This window comes from Mytilus galloprovincialis, chromosome 6 (genome assembly GCF_965363235.1).
Source record: "Mytilus galloprovincialis chromosome 6, xbMytGall1.hap1.1, whole genome shotgun sequence".
NCBI lineage: Eukaryota > Metazoa > Mollusca > Bivalvia > Mytilida > Mytilidae > Mytilus > Mytilus galloprovincialis.
Genome location: NC_134843.1, coordinates 33,803,590 through 33,821,580, shown reverse-complemented (window position 1 = coordinate 33,821,580; position 17,991 = coordinate 33,803,590). Strand labels below are relative to the sequence as shown.

The 17,991-nt window shown below is 32.6% G+C and overlaps 1 protein-coding gene across 2 annotated transcripts; it reads right to left on the bottom strand.

The window, feature by feature from the left end:
• Positions 1–33: 33 nt before the first annotated feature.
• Positions 34–17,953, bottom strand: LOC143079417 (uncharacterized). 2 transcript variants are annotated; one of them, XM_076254749.1, is made up of 6 exons: positions 17,701–17,953; positions 7,065–7,227; positions 6,465–6,685; positions 3,618–3,644; positions 1,895–1,926; positions 34–1,624 (listed from the first exon to the last, which is right to left on the bottom strand). In XM_076254749.1, the coding sequence occupies exons 1-6, from the start codon at positions 17,768–17,770 to the stop codon at positions 1,187–1,189; spliced, it is 951 nt and encodes a 316-aa protein (XP_076110864.1). In that variant the 5' UTR covers positions 17,771–17,953; the 3' UTR covers positions 34–1,186. The 2 variants fall into 2 exon arrangements, with proteins under 2 accessions (XP_076110864.1, XP_076110865.1); XM_076254750.1 differs by lacking the exon at positions 3,618–3,644 and having other exon boundaries at positions 17,701–17,951.
• Positions 17,954–17,991: the final 38 nt, after the last annotated feature.

Here is a 17,991-nt window from a genome sequence, read left to right as displayed (position 1 = left end):
GACAAAGTGTTTTCAAGAAAAGTGACAAGCTGATAAATACAGACTTTTTTATTACAAAAATGGATTATATTCGACAATTTACAATATTTTTCAAAAGACAAATGTATGACATCCTTTGGATCGCAATTAATTGTTTTCTGACCCTCCATTAGAAATCAAATTTAAAATTACAAATTTTAAAGCTAAATGTTTTGGAGTTTAGTGTGACGTCCATTTCCATTGAATTAGTACACGTTTGTAAGGGCCAGCGGAAGTCCGTATCCAGGTGCGGGATTTTTTTTTAGCTGTGTTGAAGTCCCATTGGTCTGATTTCTGCCCTTTTGTCGGGTTGATGTCTCTTTGGCACATTCGCTATTTCCATTCTCAATTTAAATACAAAATGTATATAGTAGCATTATCTGCTACTAGTTTCATTTACGGATCAAAATATACAATATGGGCGATCATCTATATTGACTAAAAATGCCATAGGTAAGCGAATTAAATTTCATTCTACAAATTTGGTGTGACATTTAAATTTAGCTTAAACAAATTATAAAAACAAAATCCTATAATGCATGAACTCAAATGTAACATGAGTTCGAAGAAATGAACTCCATGCGTCATGCTATTAATAGGAACAGAGCCGATGTTTCCGGTTGAAACAAACTGACGTTGCCGACTATACCACAGTAATGAACAATTAGTGAGGGGGAGGACAGGGGGGTACCCTTCTCCCTTCCCTCTTCTCCTTTCTCCCATTAGAATAAAACATCTCCTTTTGAGATAAATTAAAACATTTTCTCCTTTCTCCAACTTTTTCTCCTTTCTCCCAGCCTTCCTCTCCTTTCTCCTATCCCCTTTCTCCCTGTCTCCCTTACCCCTGTCCTCCCCCTCATTAGTATGCATAGCCTTGCGTGGTAATTTTGAAAATATGCTTTTGAGTTGAAAAGAGCATTAATACTATTTTAAAAACGGTTTACCTTATTTGTAACGTGACATGCTTAGTCAAATTCATTAGCAACTGTTCAATAAAACTATGCATAAAGTGAGCGGGTTCAGTAAAATATTAATATTCTTAGACTAGATTCGAAAATGTTCACAAGAACCCTGGCTCACGAAAATGTAACGTACATCATTCCTAGTAATTTGATAAGATAAGTGTTCAAATCAGGCTTCCTCGTACATAGTTTTGTCCAGAATTGTTTTACATAAAATGCATATAATCGGTAGATTTATTTGACGGTGAGGACGAATCATTCAAACTCATGCTATCATCACGGTCATATTGTGACATGTCACTGTAGGGTGCAATATCAATAACATTTGACGGGTGATCGTCGACATCGAACACGTTATCATGGTTCTGATTTCTGCTGTACGAAACCGAGGCTGCTGCACTAGATTTTGCGCGGGAATAATCAACGCCTTCCATCTGACTCATGCAAATTTCAAACTGCTTTTGTGCTTGTAATCTGGTTGGTATGATTTGTTTGCTTGACTTGGAATTTTCAGCATACTTTTTCTCCTGTTGGAAATTACAGCAACATCGACAAAGTATGCAAATAATTATTCCAATACCTAAAAATATTCCGAATCCAACTGACATCCCGACAATCATGTCCGAGTTGATACCAGATGAGCTCTAAAATAAGGAAATATGGAACACTGTTATTATCATTCATGCTTTAATATCAGTTCATTTAAGGGTAAAACATACTAGCCAGTTAACTTAATTTGCGATCATCAAATCACCAATTGATGCTACCGGTGCTTAAAATACAATACAGTTATCTCCTAATTGATTGAAAAAACGCGAATATTATGCGGTAAAGATTTAAAAACCAATCAAGGTCCAAAACTGCGAACAAAACCCTACTCGAAAATAGTGCGATATACGGTATTTAGAACTTACCGTGTATACTGCTGGTGTGGATGTAACAAGATCTGAAAATAAAAAAAACAATATAAACTATATATTTAATACTTGAAATCTCAATGAAAAACAGCGAATTAAAATATGAAATGTCCAGAGAAGAGCAATATGAGGGGCCTTATGGGTTATTTTCGTTCTTCGTGATCGGCGCATTTTCGCTATCGTGATCCGTTTTTCTACAGATTTTTTTTTAATATATTTTCGTGATCCGTGATCATGGACATTTATTTTCTTTGAATCGTGATTGACAAAAAAATCAACAACTCGTGAATCGTGATGAGACCCCCCCCCCCAAAAAAAAATCAGGCCCCTCCAATATTGTAATACAGCAAATCTATAACTTAACCTAACGTTATAAATAGTTAAATTTAATTATTCAATTATAAGAAAACAAATTTAAGTTAGCACAAGTGTAGTAAACTTCAGACGTGTAATGTAAATTATATAATTTTACATTTTATTAAAGGCCTTTCGCTATTTGTCTCACTCTGTGATCAATTTACGCTAGTCCACAAGGTGTGAAATAGGCTTTCTCCTTCTCAGAACTCTCCCGCCTTTGCTAATAGTGATATAAATCTTGATTGATTTTTTTTTATTTGTATGTAAGAAAAATATGATTTTTGTCTAAGGTGTTTCAATATATCGGATTTATCTTTATAAGTAACATAACCATTAACATATTTATTAAATATCAAATAATTAAAGTTTTATTCTTTCAAGTTTTGAATAATAATATAGAAAAAAGAAACGTAAACAATTGATAAATAAACAAACAAGCAAACACACATACATACATACATACATACAAACAAAATTGAACCGACTACCATGTATTAAAATTACATATAAGCAATGTAAAGGTAACAATTTATTTGTCTAGACTACGCATGCTCTTTTCATGATGATAAAAGCTGTATACTTAAGCCATATACAAAACATATTAAGTCTAATACTGATCGTAGTAAGAAAAATGTGCGCTTATATGGATCTTTAAACAATTTGCAATTTTTTCCATTGATGTTGTCAGAATCTTTGAACTGAGAATTGCCTTTTTCTACAAGTCCATTAAATGCCATGTACATATAAATATGACTGATTGGCGGAGATTTAATTTTGTGCGCATCACTTTAAAACTGGTGCGCACGACTTTCAAACACGTGAACACGACATTATGTAACTGTGCGCACGACGTACAAAAACTGGAGTGCACGATTTTAAAAATGGTACGCATGACTTTAAAAATGATGCGCACGACTTTAAAATTCGACTTTAAAATTCGTGCGCTAGTCTTTTTGACAAAATTTAGACAAAAGTCTTTAAGAACGTGCACATGAGTTTCAAAGTCGTACGCAAGAGTATTTGAAAGTAGTGCGCAACAGTTAAAAAGTCGTTCACAGCAGTTTAAAAGTCGTGTGCACCAATTTCAAAGTCATGTGCATCAGTTTTAAAGTCGTGCACACTAGTTTGAAAGTCCAGCGTACGATTTTTCAAACTAGTGCGCACCAGATGAACGAAAATCTTATATGAACATGGCACTTAAAGAAGCTCCATACATTTTCTTAAAAAAAATATCCAAATACTTTATGGTGTAGTATGCGATCAGGATTATACTTGGGATTGTACTGTTACTAAACTATTGGTTGGAATAAGGATTCAGGTTATGGATTTTATTTAATTATATATTTAGTAAAACTGTTGATACCTTGCACTACAGGATCTGGTATATATACTGTACACATAGAAACAAATATTTATAATATCTGTTAAAATCACATATTTTTAATACCAGTTCTATAATACGTTTATAAGCTTACTAAACATCTTATTAACTCTTGTAAAATTAAAGAACCTATATGGTTTTTGTTCATTGCTGAAGGCCGTACGGTGACCTATATGGTAATACCATGTAAGTATCCAGAAAAAATCAAAAACGAAACGCTCGATTTTCGGAATGTTTGGTTCTCAATGGGTTTTTTTTTATTTGAGCATCTCTTGTTAGTTTTTTGTAGGCAAAACGCGTAATATCTTTTGTACAAAATTGAAAGCCTGGTGTCTTTTGCGAGTCTTTTCTTATAGTCAATAGTACCGGTGAGCTCAGCAAGTAATGTAATATTGTCAGTGAGGCCGAGTTCAAAAATGTGAAGCACACTTCTTGATTTCATATAAGGAACATTCGAATCAAGAACGTTGGAAAACTTATAGACGATTACATGGAAAAATGGTTACACGTCATCAGTGGCGGATCCAAAATGGGGTTGCTGGTGTTGGACCCCCCTTTTTTTAGGACGATCAATGTATTTGAATGGGGACATGAGGTTGGAACCCCCTTTTTATCCTGAGTTGGGAACCCCCTTTTTAAAATGGCTTGATCCGCCCCTTCGTCCTTATTCTGACAGCCCATTATTCGGACAGCTAATTAGTACGACGGCTAATTGTTGGATTCACGGTGTTTCATCGGAAAATTGATTGAGAAAAAAAAAGAAAATTCAAAACGTTTACACAGCATTAAAACCTTAAAACCTTATGGAACTTATGGGCAGACAATAAAAAATATAAAAGAAAAATACAATCGGATTTTTTCTATAAACTCATCATATATACCACGATTATAATTATGTATGCCAGACGCGCGTTTCATCTAAGGATTCATCACTGCCGCTCGAATAAAAAACGTTAAATTAGCCAAATATATTGGTAAAATGACGACGAACGTTGATTTTTTCCGATAGGAATTGCAACAGAGCGGTCAATTTTGTATTGTTTATTTGAAGGGTTTTTAAAGCAGGAAAAATCTTGATCATTGTCAAAAAGTTGATGTATAGCGTGCATAAAGTTTTACAGAAGAAAACCCTGCTATGATCATGATTATGTTGCATTTTGGGACAATTGATGCAATAGACTTACGAGTTCTGTCCCCTGGCTTGATACCTTGTACGACAAGATTTGAGACACATTCATCAGTCTATTGATGCAAGAACCAGACTTTGGTATGCCCATTATACCTCACAATATTTGCATAAGAGTTTCAGGACTTTTGTCTGACTAAAGTTAGGCTTCTGCCAGTAATTATAATGTTTTATGATGTTTATATTACAGATATTGTACACATTACCGCTCTATGACATGGTATTATATCAATTATTGCATATCGATTAAAATATAATTCAATCCACTCCCATAATAACTTGATATACAACGAACTTCAAGAAATTGTCTTCAATCGATGGTATCTTTTGTAGTGTGACATTTTTTGTTCTTTTTAAATGTGACTTTTTTTTATAATCAATATGTTTTGAACTAAAATAGCGAAGTATTTGCGTCCAAATTAATCTATGAGACAGAAAATTGACAAACATTAAATTGAATTCTCTAATCTAACAGAGATGGGTCATTAGTTGTATAAGCCGTGTAACAATTATAACAATGATTACCTTGCTAAAAACATTGCAATATAGTTAGATATTAGATTTAAAACTGGAAATTTTAGGAAAAATGCCATAAATTCTAAATTTGTCGATTGACATGTTGGGGTTTAAAATATTATTGCTATGTCAACATTTATTGTTACTCTTAAATTTGATCCGATACTAGATGAAGATTTTGTGTTTATTGAAGTTCCATTTCCCGTTGAGAGCAAAATCTTGCCTTGATTTTATTGTCAGAATCAATAAGTGTTCCTGATACGGTTTGGTGTATCCAAGCACAGTACTACAGCAATGTGTCAACCGGAGGCCTGTTACGTCAATTATATTACATTACAATGGAATTTATTGGATAAAATTATGTTCTTTTTCCGGAGCAATAGGTGGTGTAATGTCATAAAAGAAAATGACAACTTAAGTTGGAAAGTGAAAATACTAACATTGTAGCAAACGGCATGACAAAAATGTGGTTTTATCGAAGAGTATAAGCAAAATGAATTATTGTCTTTGTAGTTCAGTTTAAAGAATTAATTTTAAGTTCAAGTATAGTTGTTTTATTCATATTCAGGCCTTATTACACCATAGCTCCTACTTGATTGTTATATACATGAAAACATTAGAATGGTAAGGTGTACTTGATCAATCAACAGGGATTTCGCTGATTGGTTGTTTTTTCGAATCTTACTACTTTGCCATTGTTTGCTATATCTAAACATATTATAAAAATCAACCAATTAAATGCTCACAATATTCATGCTGTTCGGTGGGAGCAAAGGCTCCGCGTTGAAGACCGTTCTTTGACCTATACTAAGTAATTGTTTATTTTTTTATTTTATTTTTTTTACAGCTGATGACCTTGAGAGGTCAATCTGGTGTCAAAGCCGGGAAAGGAATCAGACATTTTGCATGAGGGAGATATATATATTCCTAAATCTTAAATGATTTTCAAAATTTGGAAACATAACATTTCAATAATGCAAATTGAATATCCGTGTTTGCAAGCCAGTAGGCAGATAAAAGATGCATGCGTTGCATTGTCGACAAGCATTACGATTTTTATATTACCATGTAATTCCAAGCCCTACTCGATAATTTAACACATGACCATAATTAGACATAGTACGTACCTTCATAAGAACAAGCAAAATGATGCCTGTATGAACAGTCACTTGTTCTAAAGGAGTAATCTGTATAAACATCTAACCTAACGCAATGCCTTGTATCAGTAAAGTATGGTTCGTTGTCATACCATTTTGTCCATGAAGCCTGAACTCCATTGCTCCATGTAAAGTTGTTTATGCTTTCGGTAAATTGTAAACCAATGTATACATCGGCAGGTGCGGTGTATCTACAATATGACATTTCAAAAAAATCTACGTGATGTTTATTTTATTATAATTGTTTTGTTTGTATAGTTTTGTTTTGATTTGTTTTGTTTTTGTTTACTTTTGTTTTCGTTTTTGATTGTTTTTGCCACTGTTTCTGGACATAACTCGTCATGTTAGAATATAGATAAATTGCCTTGTAATTCTTCGCTGGCTTACTGTTCGCTACCTTCAACACAGAGTGTAGTATAGTACAAGACAATTTCTAGCAGAGGTATTTAGTTTTCATTTATTTCATCTTACTTTCAAGCCATTTATTTACAATTCCGGTTTTTACATTTGCAGTCAGGTTTTTTTTTCTCTAGGCAAACATACTATACACTTTTTATATTAATATTTTACCTGTTTCCACCTGTTATAATATATTTAAGCTTTTCCCATTTTTCCTGTGAATCAACAACAGCTAACACTTTCCCGTTTTCTTTACATATTGTATCTGCCTCCTCCCAAGTGTACCCATTGGAGTTGTCCTTATGGTGGGTCACCTCCCAACTGATAACACAGTCTGGCATATTAAAAAAATATAATAATGTCAACACTATCAAAATAACACACAACAAAAAAACAAAAATTGTACTTTTTGACAGCCAAGGTTCCTAAAGATGATGTTCAACAAACCTATGGGGAGGCCGAGCTAAGTTTGCTGTTAATATAAAACTCAAGTTGAGCAAAATGTCATTTATTCAAAATTTATCATTAATTGAGAATGACATATTAACAATATCAATAGTAGCAAATAAATGACAATGACATTAAAAAGCAAAGGTGGGGTTAAGAAAATACCCCAACTAGTATATCATACATTACAGTAACAAATAGTAAAATACTACTATAAACACAATAAAAACAATCTCGTGAAGCATCACACATCCCGTATCTTAAGATGATAAAATAATAGCAGTAAAAAATAATGATTAAAACTGTCATTAAGATTGGGTGGAAGATGGGTAGGTTTTTGCAAAAGTTACAAAATAATTTCCATGTTTCAAATAAATGATGTTTCTTCTTTCAGAGAAATTAACTGAATGACTGCAAGTCAAAGTTCATGCAATAATCAGATCTTAATTGTCCCTCCCAAAAACTGGCTAATCCATTTCCTTATTTGACCATAGCACACATTGGCCTCAGGCGGGAGATAAAGTTTCTACACTCATGATGTACAATACTGCCCTAGACCCCAGATGGCTAATCCCCAGATAAAATTACTACACAGTAGATATTACTTAATCCTGAATGATTATCTGAACTTGCAGACAAAAATGTTTTTATTTTCAATAAATTTATTTATTATGACAGTGGTGGTTTATCGATCAGAGCCATTATTTGGACAAATAGTAAATAGTATTTCTATGCAATCTATTGCAGGATAATGTATAATCAAGTTTATACTTTGAATTTCGTTTACAAATTTATTTCTTTAATTAAAAATGCAGAAATTGAGTTCAAATTCATTATAAAACAAAATTATCTCTAAACTGGATTTGTCACAGTGACTTTGTGTCAATGGCCTGTTTGTCGCATTGACTTTGTGTCAATTGACAATTTTGTCTCTGTCACTTTGTTTTAATTTTTCTTGTCCTATGAAATTATGTACTACATTTGACATTTTAACCAGGTGAAATCTATTTAGCAATGGTGCATTCTGAACATTTAGATTTTAAACGACTTGACTTTTTGGAACCAAATAATACGGATTTTTAATGATTCGTAATTTAAATCAAGAAAAATAGCAAGAGCTCTGGAATTTCGTTCTTATATTCGGGAGTTTGTATAACCAAATACTACGGTTTTTTTTATATAATTTATTCTCCTTTAGAATGCATTGCACCTTTCAGTCTCTTGGTCTTCGTTTTCACATGTCGAGCTAATGTTTACAATTTCGAAACAAGTAATGCCGATTTCAACTCAATTTATTTTGTCATGAAATAGAAGCTACTTAATAACATTAGTTCCAAATTGAATAGATTGTTCTGTAATGTTGTTTTTTTTTTCAAATATTACAGTATTTGTTCCTTATGGGCTGAAGGGTAAAGAATGTATGTGTTTCCATAGGAATAGGTCATATGGCCTTGTTAAAAAAAAAAGTTTAGACGACCTTCTTTAAGGCGGTATTAATATATGTTGACAATTTGACAGCAGGGTCTCATGGACCAATGATTTTGTAATCAACAAGTTTCAACTTTTCGATCATGTAATTCAATTTGTGTTTGGTTGCCCTTTTAAAAAAAAGATTGATGTCTTGAGATCACCAATGGATGATTAGTATTCGCATAAAAGATGATCATGATTTACGTTATAAAATATCATGATTCAGGTTGTAGATGATCATGTTTTACGTTAATATATCCTCGATCAGGATTCACGTAATAATTGATCATGATTCACGCATGGGTGAATATGATTCACGTTATAAATGACCCGGGTTTTCGTATAATGATCATGATTCACGTAAAAGATGGTCAGAATTCACGTTATAGTTTATCACGATTCACGTTACAAATGATCAGGATTCACGTTATTTTAGTTGGTCATGATTCACGTTACAGATGATCAGTATTCACGTTTTAGTTGATTAGTCTGTTGTATTTGTCTAAACACTTGTTATACAACTGACATGTTTTGACATTTCAGAAATATTCACAAGTACATTTACAAATTAAATGCAATCTAAACGAATTATGCAAATGCAGGTGAACATATTCGATAGCATGCTCTTCAAAAGTTTATAGAGATGAACAGAGGATTTGAAAATTGATTTTTCGTGTTGTTTGTAATGTGAATTAGATAGCAATTCACTAAATTCTTATTTAAATTGGAATTCAAACAAAATTAATTCAAAAGGATGAATTATATGAGTGTTCTAAGCATCCTATTTTAGCATAGGTTTGATTAGTCCATCCTGTATTCAATCATTCGCGTTGATTTACATGTTTGCTGTAAGTAATCTACTAATTTCAATGGAAAAGTCCGTTCAAAGTCATGAATATGAAATTTCTTTTGGGACATATTCGATTTGATTGATGAGTTCAGTGTTTGCCGCTGTTAAAAAAAAATTATGTATTTCGTATTTAGTTTAGGGTAACTTTTAGGTGCTGAATGGAACAAAGGTTGCAAGTTATTTTCATCTTTTGATCTTTCACAATTTACTTGGAAATAAACTAAGTTAATCGTTGATTTTATTGTCGCAAAATGAGATTTCGGTTCAAAAACTTTTTTCTTTTCTTTTGACAATTAGATCTATCATTATGAAGTTTCCATTGAATTTTAATGTTGTTGTAATTTGTGTCCAATCCCTTTTGCTACTTTTGTACATACGATATGTTTAAACTAAACAAAGTTCCCATTAAAAAAAACATATCTTAGGTTTTATTTGATTATATAATATGGCAAATGTTGCTGTTTTTAGTGAATAAAATGAATAGTTATTAATTCTAATGTGGCGTTCTTTGTCTGGTTTAAGGCAACATAATTTATCTCCTCAAATCAGACCAGAAATTCTAAAAATAGTGTAAAGTCTGGCATACTCGACTACAAAGGTAACCGTAGAGCCTGTAATACTGTTTGGTCAGTTAGTGTATACCATGTGCATTACCGATTACATTTGTTAGCATAGAGCCTGGTGTATTCGATTGCACAGGCTAGTTTAATAGATATAGGAAGATGTGGTGTGAGTGCCAATGAGACAACTCTCCATCCAAATAACAATTTATAGAAGTAAACCATTATAGGTCAATGTACGGCCTTCAACACGGAACCTTAGCTCACACCGAACAACAAGCTATAAAGGGCCCCAAAATTACTAGTGTAAAACCATTCAAACGGGAAAAACAACGGTCTAATCTATATGAAAAAAAAACGAGAAACGAGAAACACGTATAAATTACATAAACAAACGACAACTGCTGTACATCAGATTCCTGACTTAGGACAGGTGCAAACATTTGCGTTTTAAAGGTACCAAACCTTCTCCCTTTTTCTGAAACAATAGCATAACATCACAACATAGAAAAACACACGATAAAATATAAATTAGCAGGCTTAACTCAATAAAAAAACGTAAATTAACACACTATGAACGAATGAATTTGATCTGCGATATCTGAATGCAAATGCACAGTTAATAAAATATTAGGGACAAACATTCAAGGTAACGCATTGATTACTTAGGTTAGCCTATAGAGACTGGCATTCTTTATTTCATCAGTTAGTGTAAACCATTTGCATTACTGATTACATATATGAGTAAGGCTTGCATAGACCCTGGCATATTCGATTGCACAGGCTAGTGTAATGCCTGGGTTACTTAGATTAGCCTAGAGACTGGCATACTTTATTTATAAAATCAGTATGTGCGTACCATGTGTATAACCGATTACATTAGTTATATAGCATAGAGCCTTGCATATTTAATTGTACCGGTTAGTGTAATGCCTGGATTACTATGGTTAGCCTAGAGACTGGCATACTTTATTACATCAGTTAGTGTACACAGCTACTTTTGCATAGGTACTATTTCTGTACTAAAAATATTACTTTTAATATTCAGTAATATTTTTTTACTTTAAAATTATTGTAATATTTAGGTACCTGTATTTTACAGTACTTAATTTGTACTTGAAATTTATGTACTATAGATTTTTGGTTAACACCGTTACATTCTCAGTATTTTGAAAGTTTTTCTATTTCAAATCTCTTAAAATTATGATTTTTCAAACATGGAATATTGTATTATTTCTGTACCAAAATATTTAGTACAAATTAAGTACTGTAAAATACAAGTACCTAAATGTTACAATAATTCTAAAGTAAAGAAATAGTACTAAATATGAAAAGTAAATTTCCAGTACTACATATTTTTAGTACAGAAATAGTACCTATGCAAAAGTAGCTGTGTAAACCATTTGCATTACTGATTACATTATAAAGGCTAGCATATATAGAGCCTGTCATATTCGATTTCACAGGCTAGTGTAATGCCTGGATTACTTAGGCTAACCCAGCTACTGGCATACTTTATTACATTAGTTATATAGCGTAGAGCCTTGCTTATTCAATTGTACCGGCTAGTGTAATGCCTGGATTACTTAGGTTTACCTAGAACCTATCATAGTTATTACATCAGTTAGTGATGACCATGTGCCGTACCAGTATAGTGCCTGGAAAACATTGGTATAAATCCAGGCTCACTCAATTGAGAGGTTAAAATAAGAGAAGAGCCATGCATATATACGATTGCACCAGTTAGCGATAACCTGGAATACTCGATTACATCGGTAAGTGTAGAGCCTTGAATACTCGATTACATTTGTTAGTGTAGAGTCTTGCATTATCGATAGAACAGATTAGTGTAGAGCCTTGTATGCTCAATTACATTGGTTAGTGTAACGTCTTGCATACCCGAGTACATCGGTTAGTGTAACGCCTTGCATACCCGATTACATCGGTTAGTATAACGCCTTGCATACTCGATTACTTCGGTTAGTGTACCGCCTTGCGTACCCGATTACATAGGTTAGTGTAACGCCTTGCATACCCGATTACATCGGTTAGTGTAACGCCTTGTATATCCGAATACATCGGTTAGTGTAACGCCTTGCATACCCGATTGCATCGGTTAAGTGTACCGCCTTGCATACTCGATTACATCGGCTAGTGTAACGCCATGCATACGCTATTACATCGGTCAGTATATCTAGCCTTCCATACTCGATTACATCGGTCAGTGTATCTAGCCTTGCAAACCCGATTACATCGGCTAGTGTAGACCCTTACATACTCGATTACACCGGTTAGTGTAAAGTCTCGCACAATCGATTACATCGGTTAGTGTAAAGTCTGGCCTTCTTGATAGCATCGGCTAGTGTAATGCCTTAAGTACTCGATTTCATTTGTTACCTTAAGGCTTAATGCACCGAACAATATGAATTTAAAGGTTAAATTTATACCTGTAAATAGATTAATAATGTTAAAAAAACACCTTTGATAACATGGTACCAAAATGGATTTTATCATGGTGCATATATTTCTGCATGATGAAAATATTTTTTTGTATGACATAACAAATTGATAACATTTTCTTTTTAAAGCGAAATAATGTTTATGAGTTCCTTGTTTTATGGTCTGTATTATATGAATGTTAAAGTTTATTTTTTTATAATATGATCAATATTTATGCAATTAATGAATTTATTTTCTCTTCATCTAAACATATATGTTAGTGCAGCGAAACAAGAAGATAATAAAACTTGCATTTGATTTGTAAGGTATGGGACATATTTCAACAGAAACGTCAATAATTACTATATATATATATATATATATATATATATATATATATATATATATATATATATATATATATATATATATATATATAGAAATCTAATTAAAATAATCACTCATCTTTTACAGAAAAAGATAGCTGACACCTTTGGTATTTACATGAGGTATACTAATAAAGTATGCAATTTAAGTTTACTCAGAAGATTCAATGAAATTATTTGATTAATTATTTAGAAGCAATCAAACACCTCGTTTCGAAATGTACCATTGGTTGTTCTGTAGTGCATTTTTCAAGTTAGAATGTCAAATACAATATTCTGTTTATATAACAGATGAAAAAGTCTGTCAATAGTTCTTGTATAGCTGAATTCAAAATTTCGTAATGGAATTAGTCGTAATAAAAAATTTACTCGAGTATGAAATCAAATATAAAATTTACGTAGTCATTTAATAGTGATGATACGTGTTTTTGAATTATAAACATCAAGATTCCACCGCAACATCAAGTGTGTTACGATATTTCTCAACTCGAGACTGTTTTTAAATTTTAAAATTCAAATCTCGAGACTTGCCGAACATTTTGAATTTAACTGTTGAGAGTGGAGAAATATTGTAACACATGAGAAATAGTGGTTGAATCTGTTTCTCTAAAAAATTACATCATTATTGAATTCCGACCAATCATTTGCCGAGAACAAACTTTTCTCTAGAGATGAGAAATATTTTTCTCACACCGATCAAGAAATATGAAAATACCATGAAAATTAGAGGGAAAAGTATACATACATAATAAGCATCACCGAAGAGAAAAGGGAAAATCAAAATGATGCTTAACGTTATATATATGATAACAAAATTATAATTGACGCTGAAGCGTCCAGTGGAAAATATTACATGTATATAAAGATGGTAACATGTTGCGATATGAACATGGACTCGACTTTGTATCCGATCGACAAGCTTGGTCGGGTAACTAACTTACTAGCTAACAAGGTAAACTGCAGGAAGCCGTCTACTTCGAATGCCACATGCTTAGCGGAGAAGCAGCAATGCTATTTTCAATTCTTTGGTTTGACAAATTCTTGGATCAAATAAACGACCGTAAGCAAGGCGTGCACGCTATCGTAGGACCACGAATGTAATGCATTAATGAAAGAAAACACTAATGAATGCTCAGGCGCAAAGTTGTTTAGAGTAATTATAATAAAAGATCTATTCTGAAACTTCAGTTCTGCTGTTGTTAATTACATTCTCTTCATACATAATTGACCTTTATCTCACAACATTTTCATATTTCTTTTAACTTTTACATGGGACATCAAATATGTACTTTGTTTACATCTTGATCTGTGATATTTGATCATTGTTAATATTTACAAGACGAAAAAAACAAGAGGCTTTTCACCATAAATACTATCGGAATGGGGATGTGCTGTTATAAAATCTAGTACCCTTACAAAACTTATTCACTGCATATAAAATTAGTGAGTGAATTCAAAAGCCGAATTAACAGAGTCGTACAAAAATCCGTAAAAATAACTTTGTTCCCTTACAACTTTGATAAAATGCACTAAAAATTATGTACATATCAAATATATAATGAATGCTGACAGAAATAGTTCTCTTGTTTAGTTATTTTAAAATAATCGTCACGTGATAAACTTAGTCAAAACTGAATATAATTACGCTTGATTAGGGTCGAAATTCTGCTTTTTAACAAGCTATTTACGGACCCCTCAAAAAAAGTTGTTACAATATTGTCATGTATTGACGTACAGAAAACTATGTACTTTCTTTAAACAAGGCATCAGATTTAATAGCATTCTCATTCCGAAGAGTTATGAGTGTATTCATAAATCCCGCAAATCCAAACGGATGCCAATCTTAACCACTTTAGCGGTGTCTTACTATGATTTTGCTACCGAACAGTGGAAATCCTGGAATGATTATGAAAAAATATGTCTGTACAAAAGATAGCATTTGGGGTCCAATAAGTATATCATGAATAAAACAAAGAAGCGAAATCACGAGTTTAATTTAAATGTAGATGTTTGTTCATTTGTTAACTATACAATGACAATCATCTTTAAATATCGTAATATGACATATCCTACACTCCGTTATTGTTTGGTCAATTACTAACAGGCGCGTAGCTCCCTATACGCCAACACGCAGTTGCGTGCACATCAATTCGGCATGCAAAAAAAAAAGGCAAAATAAAAATTTATAAATTAAAAATTTGAAGGATACACATATGAGTATATGCTGTCGCTTTTTCAAATGATGTAATGTCATTAAATAGCGGCATTTGGTTTTAAAATTAAAGTTTTATTGCAGATGACAAAGACGGACAGTAACTTGAATCTATTACAAGATTATAATTTGTTGTCCTCTTGTAGTTTCGGAGAACATTTTACAGAGTACGGTTTATCTGTTTGGAATGCGATGTACCAATCGGCCATTAGAAGTAAAAAAAAAGTCTTTTTCTCGGGATATATCAGTTTGTTTTGGGGGTATAATGTTTTTCTTGAATTTCTCGGGAAATCGTGGTACCGGAAAATGGTTTGTTTTTCGGATTTTGGCCATTGGACGGTTAATTGAAAATTCAGAAAAATCACTGCTTTGCGCATATCTGCTTCCTGGTGTTGTAGGAAATACAACAAACGAACAAATCGCAGCATTGTTTGAAACATACGAAGCTGACTTGTCATGTAATTTTGACAAATTCAATCGGGAGGTCGCTCGATGGCGAACACGCTGGATTACATCTCGCGGGTGCTACCGCAGAGAGATCTGTTGAAAACATATGTACGATTAACAACGAACAACGACGGTTTAGCATCGCTAGCATTGCTGCATATTCATCGGGAATTTTGTGTGAATATTGACAAAGTAATAAAGAAGATCGTTTCTGCTAAGACCCGAAGGGCAGATTTTTGACAATTTTTAGTAAATTCCATAACACAAAAATGTGTTGTTTATGTATTCAATTAACCATGCTTTATTCTATTTAGATGTTCTATTAGAAGATTTTTGAATAGTTTTTGCATTCATGAATTATGAATAAGTCCTATGTACATGTAACTTCTCAATTAACCGTCCTATGGCCAAAACCCGAAAAACAAACCATTTTCTGCATAAAAGAGTCCCAAAATTTTTCGCCTCGCTTCGCTCGGCGGTATATGCTTGCACAACGTTTCGTTCTAGCTACGCCCCTGACTAAAGGCAATTTTCCATTTATTTATTTTTCAAAACCTTAGAACCATTTTTTTATTGTCTCAACTAAAAGCAGCAGAAAGTTTTTGTCCTTTAAAATTTTCGTTACTTAAAAACATGTTTGTGACCAACTAACACATAGTAAAATAATTTCTTCAAAACAACATAAAGCCTCAACCTGGTGAGTATAATGGGAGGCATATATGCGCGGAAACGGTAGGAGCTAAATTACAGCAAGAAAGACAACACAATAATATTCAAATTAATCAAAAGTAAAATCACAAAAATACTGAACTCAGAGGAAAATCAATTCGGAAAGTCCATAATCACATGGCAAAATCAAAAAACAAAACGCAACAAAAACGAATGGACAAGAACTGTCATATTCCTGACTTGGTACAGGCATTTTCAAATGTAGAAAATGGTGGATTGAACCTGGTTTTATAGCTATCTAAACCTCTCACTTGTATGACAGTCGTATCACATTTCATTATATTGTCACCGATGCTTGAACAAAACAAACAGACACAATAGTTAAAAATGTCAAAAATAGGGGTACAGCAGTCAACATTGTGTTATCATATTAATCACTATAAAAACAACAAATGTAACGAAGAAGCACACATCAAATTAACATCCTCATTTTGATTATATACGATTTTATTTGTTTATGTAAAATGCACCCATCAAGGAAGGAGGGTTTTAAGTACTAGTGTAAAATTGCGCGTTTGAAATTCGCACAGGTAGACATGAAATAATTTTGAAAAAGGTCAACTGTGCCTTATTGAGTTTATTGAGTTGGAACCTACATTTTGTAATAATTTCTTAAATGATCAACGGGAATCATAGAAACAAATACTAAACTGGCGATACCTTCGTTATTTAATTTTAAAACAACTGAAAAATATAAACAAGAATGCGTTAACGCTAGATAGAGTCACTGGTAATTTAAAAGGGGAATATTCATGTTGTTACTTTTTCACGTCTTCTCTCGCGTTGGTGTTCTTGTGTTTCTGCGATATTCAAGTTAATGAGTTTATTTATTTAGTTCATACGTATTTTACTAAAATAGAAAAAAAGAAAATTTTACAAATATGGAGAAAAAACTATGTAATTGCCGATTTTATTCTGAGGAATTCGCAATTGTACAGAAGACAGACCTGCGTTTTTTTTTCTGGAATAATCGAGGATATCATTCGTAGAGTTATTTCCCCTTATTTTTCTTTTATCTCTACTTTTGTTAAAATTCTATTATATTAGATTGTGAAGACACGTTAAAAGTCAGGCTTCACTGTTCACAATTTTTAAAAAAACAGCTATTAATAAAATGCTTAATTTTATAGTATATCCAAGGATTTGTATAGTATATACTATACAAATCCTTGGTATATCTTTATAATATTAAGTTACGATCAAATATATCTATATGATATTTTCAGTTTAAGTAAATAAATTAAATACTCAGTTGGAGAATACATACCTCCTTTTTTCAAAAGTATTCCAGAGAATAGAAATAATATTAAATTGAACATGTTTTCTTTATTTCTCATTTTTCCATTGATAAATCCATCCTATCACCAAAACCGTATATAATCCTTATCTCTCGAACTCATAACCCGTTGGCATAAGGAAACTGGACCAGATTTCAATATTTGTTGTCACATACGGCGCATGAGTTCTAAAGCCTTAAGTGGCATCGATTTTAATATCTGCAGCTTTTAACAGTTGAATTTAAAATCAACACAATGTCATACATTTTACTGTTGGCACC

Bases quoted from the DNA above. Each gene is read 5' to 3' on its own strand.
- LOC143079417 (XM_076254749.1), bottom strand. From the start codon at position 17,770: ATGAGAAATAAAGAAAACATGTTCAATTTAATATTATTTCTATTCTCT. The intron at 3,645-6,464 runs GTACGTACTATG...CTATGTGTACAG, and splicing joins TTTTGCTTGTTCTTATGAAG to TATATATACCAGATCCTGTA. The intron at 1,625-1,894 runs GTAAGTTCTAAA...TCCTTATTTTAG, and splicing joins CCACACCAGCAGTATACACG to AGCTCATCTGGTATCAACTC.